Source organism: Podarcis tiliguerta (genome assembly GCF_965153285.1).
Source record: "Podarcis tiliguerta genome assembly, chromosome: 6".
Lineage (NCBI taxonomy): Eukaryota > Metazoa > Chordata > Lepidosauria > Squamata > Lacertidae > Podarcis > Podarcis tiliguerta.
The window spans coordinates 91,625,722-91,642,345 of record NC_139539.1 but is presented as its reverse complement, the minus strand read 5'-3'; the positions used below and the strand labels follow the sequence as shown (position 1 = coordinate 91,642,345).

The 16,624-nt window shown below is 43.5% G+C and overlaps 1 protein-coding gene and 1 long non-coding RNA gene across 2 annotated transcripts in view; one reads left to right on the top strand and one right to left on the bottom strand.

Moving 5' to 3' along the window:
* LOC310680089 (sterol O-acyltransferase 1-like) overlaps positions 1–16,624 on the bottom strand; it is a 33,549-nt gene continuing 16,925 nt past the window's right edge. The window contains exons 6-16 of the mRNA XM_083446350.1: positions 15,117–15,224; positions 13,077–13,359; positions 11,690–11,768; positions 11,049–11,130; positions 9,829–9,874; positions 8,600–8,726; positions 7,233–7,330; positions 5,464–5,562; positions 4,763–4,898; positions 4,282–4,427; positions 1–3,362 (exon numbers count right to left, since the gene is read on the bottom strand). Of these exons, the coding sequence (XP_083302476.1) occupies positions 3,306–3,362; positions 4,282–4,427; positions 4,763–4,898; positions 5,464–5,562; positions 7,233–7,330; positions 8,600–8,726; positions 9,829–9,874; positions 11,049–11,130; positions 11,690–11,768; positions 13,077–13,359; positions 15,117–15,224 (1,261 nt within the window). The 3' untranslated portion in view covers positions 1–3,305. The remainder of the gene's footprint in view (positions 3,363–4,281; positions 4,428–4,762; positions 4,899–5,463; positions 5,563–7,232; positions 7,331–8,599; positions 8,727–9,828; positions 9,875–11,048; positions 11,131–11,689; positions 11,769–13,076; positions 13,360–15,116; positions 15,225–16,624) is intronic.
* LOC310680120 lies at positions 2,567–4,086 on the top strand. Its single transcript, XR_014512642.1, has 2 exons — positions 2,567–2,697; positions 3,889–4,086. It is a non-coding gene; the product is annotated as an uncharacterized lncRNA (long non-coding RNA).

Sequence of the window (16,624 nt, the reverse complement as noted above, 5' to 3'; positions counted from 1 at the left end):
TCATGGATAGCAAAATATATTTCAATTTCTGTAGTACAGTATAGATCACATAATCCCTTGCAAGTAACAGAATAGGTCACAACAGACAGTTCGATACATTTTGGAATCGGCTAACAATTCTATATCCCACCATCAACAACCTTCCCTGACCCACAATGTTCTCCCTATTACAAAAGATGCAAGTGAGGCTTGGGAAGACCATTCCGGTGTCAAGTACAGCTTGTCCTCTTCTCACTACCATCTGTGCAAGAAAAATTTTCCATTGCTCACTCTGAGAAAGAGGAAAACTACAGCCTTGCAATCCAGCACCTCCCAGGTTAACAGGATGTCTTGTCGCAGAGGTACAAAGGTTACAATCAGTTGTGTAGATCATTCGCAAGAGATCTGCAACCATGTTGTGCCCATTCAGTTTACATTCACAGATTCAGTCCCAAAGCATGAGGTTGATTACAATTAGTATACTGATCTTCCCACACGTCCCCCTTAGAAAAAAGTACACGTATTTCCCAAAGACAACAGGATTTATTTGATAAAATTCTCAAATTATATTCTGAAGATGGAGGTTTGTGGGGAGGGGGGTTCTCTTTAAACAAGCAGCAGAAAAGGACACAATGCAATGAAAATTCTTTGGGTGGATCCCGGCCATCTTATAATGACAATTACAGTGCCATCATAGACAATTTAAAAACAAAAGCAAAAAGCTTTTTGGAATGGATGAGTCGACCATGTTAACACTGATTTAGCAATACTACAATCTGCACATATAGTTTGTAATGTTCTAGGAACAGAAATCTCTCTCACACCTCTATCTAGAACCTGCAAGTGAGTAGCCTCTAAAAACAGTGTGTTTGTGAAGGGTACTTATCAGACTCCTTCAGAGCTTACACAGGGTGTTGATCCAAATTCAGATGCTCATATTTCCTCATCTTTCTCCCAAAGTGGATACTGTTTCAGTGAATTTTTAAAGTTTTGAACTAGATTAAATACTGTACTTGACGTTTGGCATCTTGAAACTACTGTTCATAATATTCAATCCAGGTGGCACTTCCCCCAAAATCCACAAAAATTATCAATGACACACCCACCTTAGTCAAATAAACCTGGAACACATGGCTTAGCTAAATGGCAATACACTTGGGTCATATCAAAGTACTGATTAAAATTAGCACACTTATCACGTAAACTGTTTTCTGCAGTATAAATCAGAATTAAGTTTCTTTTTATTTTTTGCTGCAGTTAGATGACATGAGAAAAGCCTCCAGCACCTAGAATTTACTAGGGCACCAAATTTAGGACAATACCAAGGACAGCAGCTCAAGAACACAAAAAACTTGCATTCTTGCATTTCCCCTATGTGCCTACGCTAGTACATAGCCCCCCCCCCCACTCCTTTGCACTCTTAGAACATGTCAGAAATGCAATTTAGGGCGGCTGAGAGAAAAGCTCCAGATTATAGACTACACAGTGAACAGTCAGCAATATAGGGGTATTGTTTTTCACAATGACACAGTCCCTCCTTCTGTAGCTCTAAGCACACCACCCACCCAAGGCTGTCTCACAAAGTAAACCAGCGTTTTCAGTGGAGCAGCATGATCATTTCAAGCCAACACACTCTCTAGGTTCTTCAACACAAACTGCATTTGCCCTCCAAATCGCTGTAGTAATCGTCAGTGAGGAATGCAAGAAACCTAAAACTGGACATGTAGCAAAGGCCACCATTTCGCTGCTTATAAAAGTTTAATCCACATAGCACTGTGGGGATCCCCCTGACCAAAACTGGCAGCCTATTGTTAAAGCTCCTCAGCCCTCTGCCTCAATTCCAATCCACATTGGGGCTCGACAGATGCTATTTGTTTTCAAAATAACTAATTGCATAAACAGCATCAGGTCCGCTTGGGTCCTTAGCTAGAGAGCAGGAACCCCTGAAGACACTGGTTCTGGTTAAAATGGGAATGATGCAGACCTTAGTAGCAGACAGCACCCACTTTTGGTATAGAAAACAGTCCCACGTGTGTACCAAGGCTTCTGGACCATGGGCCACTGTGTGCATTGCGGTGCTGCCAAGAAGAAAGCAGCAAATAGCCGTCCTTGGCAGAGAGAATGCAAGTTACTCACAGTGCAACATGTCTGCAATTTAAGTCGCACCTTAATTGTGGTACTTAATTTAATGCTGCCTGTTTTACTGGATCAGAAGCCAAAGGGCAAAGTGAGCCTGGTAAGGAAAAGACTAACCTTTACTGCTCATATTATTAAGAGGCTAAGTATCCAAAAGAAGATCCTACACCTAAATGGTACACTTCAGCCAGTGAAAATTTATTCAAAAGGAGGGGAGGAAACAGAGCTTGAAAACAAAGCAAAAATTATGACGTACCTTTCATGACACATAAGAATAATATTATCCTTCAAAGCAGAAGTTAACAGATTCCATATATCCTAGGCCGATTTACATTTCAACAACTATTTGTTGTAGCAAATTAAAGGTTGTGGGTGAATCAAAACTCATATGCTTACATTAAGGTACTTCCATGGAAAAGGGTGTAAAACATCTTACTGCTTCTCCAACCAGGTATCCACAAAGTCACATACAAGTGGCAAGTGAACTTGGCCCTCCTACAAGAAGGGTGTCCAGTAACACACATCTCCAGACTCAAGCCCTCCTCGCTTTGGCCGTGGTTTGGGAAAGGTAAGAAACCCCAAGTCTCTCTCCCACGCTCCTTACCTTTTCCACACCCCAATGCAAATAGCCCTGCATCTCAGCCTATACTTTGGATTGATTGGGGAGGCAATGAGGTTGGCTGGTGACAGTAAAGAAAAAGCAAAGTCAGTGTTTGTGGGCTACTGGCTCCATCACATATTGTGCTGTAGCAACAAGCAAAAGAATGCATACAAATACTGAGCAAGTGTCCTGTTTCAAAAGGCAATTCGGAAGGACGGTTACGGTCAGACAGGCAAGCCTAACCCCAATCACAATACTGCCAATTTCAGACAGTTAAGAGAGAAAAGTAGTAACACATAAAAGTACTGGCAAAAAACTTCACCGGAAATTCCTTCACCAACCTTTCAGTAGGTTTCATGACCAGCATGGAAATGGCTCAGGTTGGAGCTGTCGAAGGAAAGAGGACCATCTGCAAAGCCACCTGCAGTCCTAGCTGCCTTGAGTGACAAAATGCCATCATTTGCCATCACTAAAGACAGTTTCCCTTTAAAAAGTCTGCAGTCGTTTTAACATGCTAGCCCAACTTGTTGTCATTGTTTAAAAGACAAGCATCTTCTGGCCTTGACGCGGAGGGATATCCCAAAGGGTGTCAGAACTTAAGATGGCAAGTCCAGGAACGCGGTTTCACATAGTCAAGGAAAGTGGGCTATAAAACACAAGAGGAACAGTAATGTTAGGCAGGAAATGCTGGGCACTTTCACTTCTGTAGAGCTATCCCTTAGCCATGTGAACAAATGCCAGTGATGAAACCAAAGTGTTTTCCTTTGCTGTCTCTCAAGCCTGGGCGGCCACCCAACTTGCAACAGCCAATCTAGGCAATTAGAAGTGGGGTGGGAAAAGGCTTGCCTTTCCCTGTAAGACCCCCAAATTGGCTTTTCTTTGGGTCAGCTTCACCCAGACGCTTTAACTCTCTGAATGGCAGGTCTTCCAGGTCAAGCAGAATTGCTAAGGTGTCTGCAATCCTGAAACTACAATCCTACTTGGCTCCAGCTACTATGAGGCCTCAACAGTCCAAGAACCAGCCCCAGGGGGTTATGCATATGCATGTGGGCTGATCTGGCACTGCATATTAAATGAGGAAAGATAGTGGGCACTGCATATTAAATGCGGCAAAGATGTAGTGAATTCTCTCTGTTTGAACCCAGGAGATCCAAAGGTGGCAGTTGAATCAGAGAACACAGCAAGTAGAATGAAGAAACCACTGTGCTCCACTAAGGCCTTTCACTCTTTTCCATTACCTTCCTCTCCCTCCCTTCTTTACTGCCCCCTTCCATCCTCTGAGAACCTTTGGCTTTCACCTCTCCAGAAGGGCAGAAACTCGCTCAGAGCTTTACATTATTCATATCAAAAGACATGGAGGAAGTTTCAAAGGTGTTTTTTGCTGACCCTGCTGCTTGTTATTCTTGTTAGAAAGAAGCCTCTATGGTAGCTATTCTGGGCAGAATGCAACCTTCTAAAAATCTGGTTTTCGAATTTTACGTTCACATCTTAGGCCTTGAATGAATAGTCCAGAATAACAGCTCAGCTCTGTTCCTCTTATTTCCAATGACAAGTGGGATACTCACATTTTTCAAAGGGCAGTGCTTGTAAGCATACCATTCCAGGCTGTAGAGGGTAAGTATCACACCCTGGCCAAGGAAGAGCGTACTCCACATGAACACATTCCAAATGGGGCCTTTCCGACGGTCATGGAGAATGAAGTTGAAAACCACTGACGGAAGAAAATTAAAATGTACTCAAAATGCATGTTAATGATCATCTCATGAGACTTTGAGAAAGTCACAAATTACAGTTTCGAGCATTAGAAGTCCTTACTCCTCGGCCAAGCCTAGAAAGCCCTCTCTCCTACTCTGACCATGATCAGTCTCAGAAAATGGATATTTAACTGGGGTCAGGAGAGGCTTCCGGGTTTTAGGGTGCAAATGCTAGGGCAGGCTGGAACACAAATCTCCTGCACCTTAGAACGTTAAGTACAGATGGCAGCTAAAAGCCAGATCTCAGTATTTTCAGAAACTGCTGCTGCTGAAAGATATATTTGGTACTTACTTCCAAAACACATGAAGAGGCAGAACAGGACCGGATAGAAGTAACCAAAGCAGACGGCCAAGACGTATTCATGCACAATAGCAGAAAGAGTGAAGACCGACAGCATAGCGACTGCTTTGAATTTCTTCCCAAATAACTGGTGGTGAGAGAGAGACACAGACAAACAAGGGGAAAGGTGACTCTCTGATAAGTGAATGTATCAGAGGAGATCCAATTTTCCAAAACAACAGCGAACAGCTTGTGATAACCACCCTTAAATTGCCCATTCACATTTATTGCACAGGGAGGGTTGTCTTGCTCTGTCAAAAGGACTTCTTGCTTGCACAAGGCAGGGCAGCTCATTTTTGCTGATCCCTCCTACTCAATGCAGCCCCACAAACACTTAACGTGAGAGCTGGAACAGTGTGGGATACGGCATAGAGGGGTGAAATTGGTGGTAGACTGGTAAAAAAAAAAGTGACTTCCTAAATACTGGATACAAACCAGACTGCATAAGTACAAGCTTCTCTCTTTCCACCTTCTGTCAGATCTCTGTATGGGTAAAGTGACTAGGTAGTTTACATGTTGTGTAATTCACCTTTACATTAGAACTTTAATAAAATCGTTTTGTGGGGGAAATGTAGAGATCTCTGCCATTCCTTAAAAAAATGACTTTCTATTAGAGTTGAAGCAAGGAGGTGCGTTAAACGATGGTTGCTTACCCAAAGGAAATCTTTGTATGCATAGTAATACAGCCAGTCATGCACCACCACATTCCAGGTTCGGTAATACTTTGCATAAGATGTAGAATTCCACCAGTCCTGCAAGAGAAGGGAAGTAAAAAGAGCAGAGACCTTAGAGTCAGTGTTTAAAACTGAAGGATCAAAGTGCCAAGGGCATTCCTGCTACTCAAGTGTTTTAGAGCAATTGGCAATACAATCTCTGTGAACATCTGGTGTACTGTTGCAATGTATAACTGAAATTCCCCAAGAGCTCATTTGCAGGCATTAAATCCTAACCACCCCCCTCCCAAACAGCCACCCTGAGAATAAGTCACTGGTGTCCCAGTATTTGTAGTTACAGTAGGTCTCCAAGGCTCAGATCCAAAATGATCAGAGCTAAATCAAATGTGACATTTTCTCTACATGAACAGTAATTCAATGTAGGTGGGGGCAACCTGCAAACCACATTCAGAAAAGAGAAATATAGAAGGTAGCTGAAATTCAGAGGCCTTTTCTATCACTGTCCTCTAAACTGCTCAAACTAACCATTAATGGCCCCAAGCGGAAGCAGCAGCAGCAGGATCAGAACACACATATGTATGATCCCTTGGAATTATTCATTTATTTAACAACATGTCTATATATACTGCTTGACTAGAAATAGAAGCTCTGAGCATTATACATAAGGCATTAAAATTGCCGATAAAAATTTAAAACATCAGATAAAATCAGCAGAACCTCTGAGTATGTATAATGTATAATGCCTTATACATAAGGCATTAAAATTGCCAATAAAAGTTTAACACATCAGATAAAATCAGCAGATAAGCTAAAACATATTAAGACACATTTCAATTTTGACATGTCTGGATAGGCAAAATGTTTTTAGCAGGTGCCAAAAGAAATATAGCAATGCTTTATTGCGGACATTTAAAGGCGCCAGTATATGCCAACACTAAAAGAAGGCTGCAGGTGAGTTCTGCTAAATAATTTATGGACATACTTTTCTTCAATGACACCATACTCAAAACCATTTACATTTGTTTAAAAGTCACAGCAAGGTTAAAATACTATGCAAAAAGCCCAGCAACACAACACATAGCAACAAATGCTTGTGAATCAGAAATGTCAGCAGAAGAAAAGGCACAGGCTCCCTTTTTCACCAGAGGTAAAGGTACCCCTGCCCGTACGGGCCAGTCTTGCCAGACTCTAGGGTTGTGCGCTCATCTCACTCTAAAGGCCGGGAGCCAGCGCTGTCCACAGACACTTCCGGGTCACGTGGCCAGCGTGACAAGCTGCATCTGGCGAGCCAGCGCAGCACACGGAATGCCGTTTACCTTCCCGCTGGTAAGCGGTCCCTATTTATCTACTTGCACCTGAGAGTGCTTTCGAACTGCTAGGTTGGCAGGCGCTGGGACCGAACGACGGGAGCGCACCCCGCCGCGGGGATTCGAACTGCCGACCTTTCGATCGGCAAGTCCTAGGTGCTGAGGCTTTAACCCACAGCGCCACCCGCATCCCGAAAGGAACGGTAAGGTAAAGGAATGTATTAACAGGTTGTCGAGAAGACCACAAGGATGGTATCTGATCGGCCTCTCTAGGGAGCAGAAACCTCATCAATGGCAAAATGACACACACACACACACGACATTTCTATCAAATGGAGCGTTCTACGAACCAAGGTACGCTCTAAAACTGAAAGAAAATACTTCTGTGTGTGTTGTGTTGAGTGAGAGAGAGAGATAGCATGAGCCTTGCACATCAATTACCTTGTAGAACATTCTGTCAGCAAAGCGCAGCATCTCAGCAAAAGCATTCAGCCAGCAGTGAAGGTATGCAAAAAAGACCAAGAACAGCATCAATACACCTGGAGAGCAGTGAGGAAAATATGTATTTTAGGTTAATATCATTCATAATGACATTATTACTATTTATCATAGTTGTCACTATATCAAAGTATCTCAAAAGCAACTTACATAAGAAAAATAGGACCAAAAACATTAAAATCAAATATAAAAGCAGTAACAAAACATGACCTAAAGTGCCCATGCAACAATCTATATACAGTGGAACCTCAAGTTACAGACGCTTCAGGTTACAGACTCCGCTAACCCAGAAATATTACCTTGGGTTAAGAACTTTGCTTCAGGATGAGAACAGAAATCACACCACCGTGGCGCGGCAGCAGCGAGAGGCCCCATTAGCTAAAGTGCTGCTTTAGGTTAAGAACAGTTTCAGGTTAAGAACGGACCTCCAGAATGAATTAAGTACGTAACCAGAGGTACCACTGTATTAAAATGCAACAAATCCTACCCACCCTACTGAAAAATGTGAGCCCAAGAAAGGGCATGTAAATAACTGATTACCCTCCCATTAGGAACCATTGTCTGTTTTTTGACTGGCATCTAAAACAGACAATGATGGAGCCAGGCACTCTTCCCTGGGGACCGCATTCTGCAAGCAGGGAGCCACCTCTAAAAGGGTCCGTTTCCATGTTCCACCCTCCACCCCTCCCTAAGATATTTATGCAGTGACCAGGCTGGTTCACCAGCAGAGAGGAAGCCCTTCTGGTGTTGGGGTCCTGAGCCGCATGAGGATTTATAGGTCAAAACCAGCACTTTGAACTGAGTCCAGAAACTAACAACTGCTTGCATCCCCAACACAAGACTAAAAAGCAGAGTTGGATGAAGCAGGATCGCACCTTCTCCAGTCTACCAGGACTGATGTCACTAAGGAACATACTGCAAAAGGTGTTCAGAGAGAAGAGCAGTAGCTCAGTGGTAGTGAGGGCATGCAAAAGGTCAATCTGCAGCCTCTCCAGGCAGAGCCAGGAAAAGTTCCCTGTCTGGAAACCCTGGAGATCCACTCCTGGTCAGTGTGGACGACCCTGAGCTAGATGGGCCAGTGGTCTGAACTTCCCATGTTCTCTCTCAGAACAGCGAGATTCACGCTCAGCTTCAGCTGCTGTCCCAGTAAAAGGTTTTCAGGAACCCTACAAGTCAGGGAACCACAAAGCTAAGATCATATATCCAACAGGCCATACACTGCCAGTTGTTGCCAATATCACCACTGTATCTGATTATTTATTTGTTGCTTAGAAAAATTCCAGAATTAAAAGGGGCACAGAAGCACTCACCTGGAAGAATAGAGTTGAAAATGCAAAGGACCAGCCCTCGTACATTTAAATTCTCCTTATAGTTCCGAAATGTAGGTATACAGAGTCTCACAAATATATAGTAAGTATAGAAGAGTGACCCAAGGACCTAGACAGGAGTAAAAACAAAAGCCCTTGATTATAAAGGTAGCACAGGAGGAATCCGTAAGAGAGAAAGCTGATCCCAGTTACCAATATGCACAGATCTAAGCTGAGTAAAGATCATACATTTAACGCACATGACATTCCCCAAAGAATCCTTAGACATGCATTTTAACACACACACCCCGAGCTCTAATTCCCAGCACCCTTAATAAACTGCAGTTCCCAAGATTCTTTGTGGGAGGAGCCAGATGCTTTGAATGTCCGGTGTATATGCAGCCGTAGGCAACAGCTGACCAATCGTTTCAGTGCCACTATGATAGTCCGTGCTTCTTTCAGATAAACGGCATTCCACGTGGGCTCCACCATGTGCAGAATTACTATGCCAGCGGTTGGGAGGCCTGGGTAGGTGCGCTGCTGGCATGTGTATATGTGGAGGGGCCCAGGTGGAACACCTGCTTTACTGACAGCAGCTGCCGTGGGAGCGGTTTCATTGTCCTGCAAGGAGCAGGTCCCACGAGTAGAGACTGATTAACAGACTATATTTTTATCCAAGACTGTCCTTTGAACTTTTAGGATATGTGACACTGCACGGCTAGCCCAGCCCAGGGAAGGACTACGTCTCCATTTGAGAAATACGACCTTGCTTGAAATTAGCTGATCTGCTCCACTCAGCAAAATAAAAAATACAATATACAGATGCTGCACTGTTCATAATTTTATAAACTTAGGAAAACGTTCATGGTTGATAAGAAGACACAGACATTGGTTAAAAGTTGGTTTAGGAAGGCTTGCTGTTTAGAACTATTACATCCTGTCTTCAGAGAAACGAAACTGTTTTATTTATCTTAGAATGGGTAGGTGTGTTTGTCATTAGTTTAGGGGTAATTATTCATTCAGCGATCCAAATCTAAGGGAAGAGGATGCAATTCAGAAATTTTCAGAAAGCATTGTCTCTATTTCTTAATGCCAAAATAAAAATAAGTAATACAGGCTTGTGCAGTCTGGTAGGCTTGTACATATTTTTATGAACCAGTAACTCTTATCAGCTTTCAAGGCTGTATAATTATCTGCAGAAACACAGAAATCCCCAAAGAGAAATATCTAACCTGTGCAAACTTGGTAGCTACATAGCTCCATCTTATTGTAGGATTTCTGAAAAGAAAAGGAAATCACAGTCATTACACCTAAATCAAGACAAGAGCTTGCTTGGCTTCAACTGAAACCAAATTTGCGAGAATTTTGAATTACTTTGAATTACTTTCCATGATAAAAGCAACTAATAAGTGCAATAAAAAATAACAGCAAAGCTGATGTAGTCTGCAGTAAACACAATCCAATTTTTATTCCAGAACAGCAAATATTTAAAGTAAGAAAGTCTGTTTGCTAGTTATGACTTTGCTCAAATGGCATGTTCTACTAAATGTGCAGCTGCACTACTATTTTTTAAATCAGTTCAGTATTTTGCATAAAGAAGGAAAGGAGTAGTTGAGGGCAATAGGATATACAGATTGGAGAATGTGGAATACCATGGAAAATAGAAATACAACCCTGTATAACACAGCAACTTCTACAAAGGAACTCTAGAACCTCATATATAAAAACCCATCAAAACCCATGAAGTGTAGAATATCTTAAAGCCAAAATGGTCAGACTCATTGGAACCAGAAGCAAAAAGCTCTGGTGTGCTCAAAAGAGATATGCATTGAACCAATGCATTTTGGATCCTACTAGGCCTGCTCTGGGAAAATTCAGAGAAACAAATGGTTGTCTTCAACTAACCTTTACTCAGAGAAGACCCACTGAAATTCAGGACCATGAGTTAAGTTAGAGACCCAGCAGTGGGTAGGGTCAGAGGCAAAAGTGGGTAGTGCAATAGATAGAGAGGCTCAGAGGCCAGTGGTGTAGCGTGGGTTGCCTGGGGCCGTGCGGAGAGGCTGGGTGGGAGGGAGGGAAACACATTCAACTGCCTAATACTATCTGCATCACCCAGGAGACATAAGAAGAGTCGTTCTAGGGTCTGGAGAGGTCACTCTGGTTCGCATGGAGAAGCTGTTTTCAATGGATCCCAGCGACAGAATGTGCAGTTATATTGAGGCTGCCCCAAGTGCTAAACTTTTGCATCCATAACAATTTTGCGCACAGGGCAACCGTGACTGTGACCCCACCATGCTACGCCACTGCAGAGGACTGGACTTGCCCCCCGGGCCTGAGGTCCCCAACCCGTGTGTTATGCCCTCCATTATGAAGCATGCATCCTGTCCAACCTCGCAATCACAATATATATAAGAATTGCCAAGTCACAATGGAGCAACTACGTTGACATTACCGGGGATAGGCATCTCTGTAAATAAGGGTGGGAGCAAAGAGGAAATACAGGTACTGGGAAACTTTAGGAACTTGGACGGTGTCTGAAAAAGCAGAAGGGAGAGAGTCATTTAGTACCAGATAATGCCACACACTAAAACATAAACCCACAGGGTTCCATCCTATTTTCTATGGGTCTCAAACTGTTCATTAATGCTTGAGTTTAGCAGTAATAAATTTATACAATTTCTCAGTCCAAGGAGATGGTTTGTATGCCATTCTTATTCTATTTTTATTTTTTCCCAGTGAGTAAGGCAAGTCTGTGACAAGCCCCTCATCTCTAGTCCACCCCAGGTTTGATGCCCTCCCACCCCAAATAACCCCCGAATTGTCAGAGCACTTTCCCCTGTTCCACTAAACCCAGGATTCTCTTATTTCCTTTGCAAGATGTGTACTCCTATTCCAATAAGCATTAGAAGACTGACAAGTTGCATGGTATTGCTAATCTTGCAAAACATGGGGAGGCCCATACACACATTCTTCTGAACAAGAACAGGTCTTTGAATTGTCTCCATGTCACAGAACCCAACCCTCAGAACAGGAAGAAGGGAGGGTGCCTTCATCCCCACAGCTGTACAATTATTGTAGAAAACTGTCACTCACTTGTCTTCTGTGGTGTAAAGGAAAGTATTCGAGGAGCATTCTCCCTAATGAAAGAGTAGCCTTTCATCAGCAGGCGCACCTAAAGGAGTGGAGTAACACATAAAATGTATTTGACATCTTACAATTAAGTGAGAGATGGTCCAGAAGGATACCATGGTCAATAGTATAAAAAGCTGCTGAGAGATTGAGTAAGATAACCAAGAGTCACAGTTCCCCTGCACCTCTTTTGGTAAAGGTGAAAAGGATCTAGGAGTCTTGGTGGACTACAAGCTTAACATGAGTCAACAGCAAAAAAAGCTAATTCTAGGCTGCATCAACAATGCTATTCTAGGCTGCATCAACAAAAGTATAAGGTCTTGATCAAGGGAAGTAATAGTAGCACTCTATTCTGCCTTGGTCAGACCACAACAGGAATACTGTTTCCACTTCTGGGCACCACAATTTAGGATGCATATTGACAATCTGGAATGTGTGCAGAGGAGGGTAAGTAAGGTGATCTAAGGTCTAGAAGCCAAGCTGTATGAGGAACGGTTGAAGGAGCTGGGAAAAGAGGAGAGATGAGGTATGATAGCCTGGAAAAGAGGAGAGATGAGGTATGATAGCCATCTTCAAATATCTCAAGGGCTTTCACATGGAAGATGGAGCTAAGCTTGTTTTTTCCCTGCTCTGGAGGGCAGGACTTGAACCAATGAGTTCAAGTTACCAGAAAGGAGTTTCGGACTAAACATCAGGAAAAACTTTCTGACAGTAAGAGCTACTTGATAGTGGAATGGTCTCCCTTAGGAGGTTGTGCAATCTCTTTCCATGAAGGCTTTAAAGCAGACACTGGATTGCCATCTGTCATGGATGCTTTAGCTAAGATTCCTGCATTGCAGGGAGTTGGACTAGATGACCCTAGGGGTCCCGTCCAACTCTACAATTCTCTGAGCAGGGAGACCAAAGCAGATTCAGTCTCAAGCCAGGTCTGCACCCAGAATGCAAGAGGTCGAGAGAATCAGTATCCTCCAAGAATGCTTCCAGTTGTACTGGCATTGCTCTCTCCTTCATCGTGCTCAAAAAGAGGGTGTTTGCAGCAAGTTATTAGTGGTTTAAACCATCAGTGTATCTGAAAACAGAAGTACCTACTAGACCTTAAGAATTGTGGTGCGTTTCTTTTTGCATCTGACCATTTCTAACACCCTCAGGCTCAATCTCTTGGAAAAAATGAAAACTTGTCACCATTAATATTACCCCAAGTCAGGCAGAAGCAAAAGTAGAATGTGTACACAAAATTACAGGTTAGCTAAGGACTCAAATCCTGGCATAAAGCAGCATTTTGCTAATTCAAGCTTTGTGAAATGACCTTGAGCTACATCCAGAAGAAACTAGCTCTCCACATGAAACTCACCTGCTCAAGTATCACTATGAAAGCAGAGGCTGGTGGTAAATTGTAGGCGACAGCTATGTAAGCTGGTCCCACTCCAAGCCCAAATATCTGGAAGATGGTGAAGAGACCCCCAAAGAAAGCGGAGCGGATTGTCTTGTGGGAGGAACCATGGTAGCCCTGGGCCCACAGAAGGAAGAGCCCATAGGGCACAGTCAGGGTGGACAGGAACATGTAAAGCCAAGTGGAAAAAACGACAGAAGATTTGCCAAAAGCATAGACCAGGAGATCAAACTCCAGCACCAACCTTCAAAAGAAATTCAAACAACACAGAAAGTTAAAATCATATACTTGGGTTAAAATATATATTCCATCAGGTTAAATCAGAAACAGCTAAGGAATTCTATAATGAAAGTTGAGGTAATTTTAATCTGTTTTAGTATTCTAAGTTTTGTATGTTTTAGAGTATGGTTGTGATTTTTTTATGATTTTCTTGTTTTATCTTTCGTAAACCGCTTTGAGGTTCCTTTTAGAATCAGGCAGTGTACTGCATAAATCTTATGAAACAAATACTGAACTTAAGGTTTTATACTGCACAGAACACTCTAAAGCAAGAAAGCAAACACAGAGATAAGACAGATACAACCCCTACAGAGATTCAGGACCCCTAGGATAAGCACATGCATGTGAGGAAATTGTAGTTATTGTGGCATAGCCTGCAGCCCTTCAGTTAGTACTGGGAGGGCTCCACATCTTCCAAGACTTTGCATGCAGAACTTGGATTTTAAGTGCTGCTTGATTTTGACCAATGACTCGGAAACTACAACTAATCCAGAATGCGGCAGCTAGACTGGTGAATGGGAGCGGCCGCCAGGACCATGTAACACCGGTCCTAAAGCGGCTTCACTGGCTCCCAGTACGTTTCCGAGAACAATTCAAAGTGTTGGTGCTGACCTTTAAAGCCCTAAATGGTCTCAGCCCAGAATATCTGAAGGAGCATCTCTACCCCCATTGTTCAGCCTGGACATTGAGGTCCACCTCCGAGGGTCTTCTGGTGGTTGCCTCACTGCAGGAAGTGAAGTCACAGGGAACCAGGCAGAGGGCCTTCTCGGTAGTGGCACCCTCCCTGGGGAACACCCTCCCATCCGTTGTCAAGGAGATAAAGAACTATACAACTTTTAGAAGACATCTGAAGGCCACCCTGTGTCAGGAAGGTTTTAATGTTTGGTGTTTTCCTATGTGCTGTAATCCACTCAGAGTGGCTGGGGAAACTCAGGCAGATGGGTGAGCTATCATCATCATCTGAATGCCTGATGGGCTTCTTCAAATAAAACACTGAGGCTTATATTCAACGCAACTCTAAATAAGCAGCCCATCACCACAAGGATTCCCTCCTATGCAACAGGACTCTCTCCACTCCTTCCACCTGCCTGTACCCAAACAAAGTAATACATTTTCATTGGTTCAAATATTAAATGTGCAATGAGATTAAGGGCCACTATCTGAACGATAATCTTGGTCATTTGATTGCCCTTTTTACCCATTGCTGCCTTTTTATTTGTATATATTGCTTGTTTTATGTTGCTATAAAGGTAAAGGTACCCCTGCCCGTACGGGCCAGTCGTGTCCGACTCTAGGGTTGCGTGCTCATCTCGCTCTAGAGGCCGTGAGCCGGCGCCGTCCGAAGACACTTCCGGGTCACGTGGCCAGCGTGACGAAGCTGCAGCTGGCGAGCCAGCACCAGCGCAGCACACGGAAACGCTGTTTACCTTCCCGGTATAAAGCGGTACCTATTTATCTACTTGCACTTAATAGTGCTTTTGAACTGCTAGGTGGGCAGGAGCTGGGACCGAACGACGGGAGCTCACCCCGCCGCGGGGATTTGAACCGCCGACCATACGATCGGCAAGTCCTAGGCACTGAGGTTTTACCCACAGCGCCACCCGCGTCCCTATGTTGCTATGGCCGTTGGCTAATGCGAATAAAGTTTATCTTATCTATTAAATGTCTCAAGTCCAACACACAGAAAACAAACTCCAGCTGATCCCTTCAATGTTTTCCTACCTTCCTTCATCAATGAAATCTACTATGAGGGTGCTGAGAATGAACAAGATGAGGAGAGCGATGAACATGTGATATATGGTCCGGATGTGTTCCACTTCAAATAGCTCACTGAGGAAAGAAAGTATACGAAATACATTAAAACATTTCACTTTGACAACAAACACCCCTCAAGCCAGATGCAAGTCCAGGGCTTCCAGTGGTTAAATTTAGGAGCTGAAAGTTTTTCCACCTTCAAATGTAATGTGGGAGCACTCTCAGTGTACAATCTCTCTGAATACTTCCTACAAAATCCATCTGTCAACATACATAGGACCATCACCACTTTTTGGGGGGATGGATAAACCGTGGGAAGAAGTGCCGCTGTATAGGACAAAGAGATTCTAGAATTGTTTCGAACCAGCAGGCTGAATGCTTTGGTTCCCCCAACCCCCATGGGCCATTCTGACAGGTGGGGAGTGTGAATCATCTGCCATAACCATGACATCAGTGCAAGTCTTTTCCTTTGCCCGTACAGTTTGAAATCAAAACTGGAACAAGGCTTTGCAGGCACCAATGGGCAACTGTGCTTGCAAACCCAGTTTCTTGTGCCTGCGTGGTTTGAAATCAAACCATGTAAGCAAAGGCACATGACTTCGTACGCACTGCCAATCAGTTGATTGGTGGTGCCAGCAAACCTGCTTTCAGTACGGAACTACATCTTTACCTGTCCCCCAGGTCGACCTGGTTTGGGGAAGGTGGCCTTGCAGGTCAAATTAGGATGCCAGAAGCTCCACAGAGCTGCTCTAGACCTCATTTCACACAGACATTCTGCCATTTTGCTCCGACTGAAGCCTTTTGTAATCTCCACTCCATGCTATGTAAATTTTAGGATCTCAGAGGTTTACAGTGCTTTTTATTCATTTATTATTAAAATGATAATCCCACCCGGCCTCCAAAGGAGCCCTGGAGAACACAGGACTGTATCATATCCAAGTCTGAACCTACATGGGCCAAGGTACCATTACGTCATGGGTTCTCCTAGGCAGTATATAAAAGAAGTGAGAAACCTATATTGTTGGTTGATGGTTCCACATTACATCCACCAAAGTAACTAGGATCATGACAAGCCTTGTCTTGAGGAACACTTTGCAGGAGAGACAGAAAATATAAGTGGCACACAGGCACACACCCCTTATTTGTGGAGTACAACGCACTGGAAAATTCTGCTCAGATGAATGGAAGCTGCACAAGAGAAGTTCTTCCTCAGCCTCTAATGTGGGGCTTGCACAGGAGAACTTCCTAGTGGATTATGCCCCATGGGCCACAAGAAGCTGTCTCCCACAGTGTTGCCCTTGTCTCACATCCCAGAGGATAGGGAGTTTTGGTTCAGCAGTTGCTCATACAATTATTCTCTATATTTAACAAAAGGGAATTTGGAAAATGAAGTAATTAAACAGGAAGTCAAGAAGAACTTAACAATTTCCCAAATGGGAGCTGCATGTTTACAGCTTGCAAAGCATTTTTTTTGA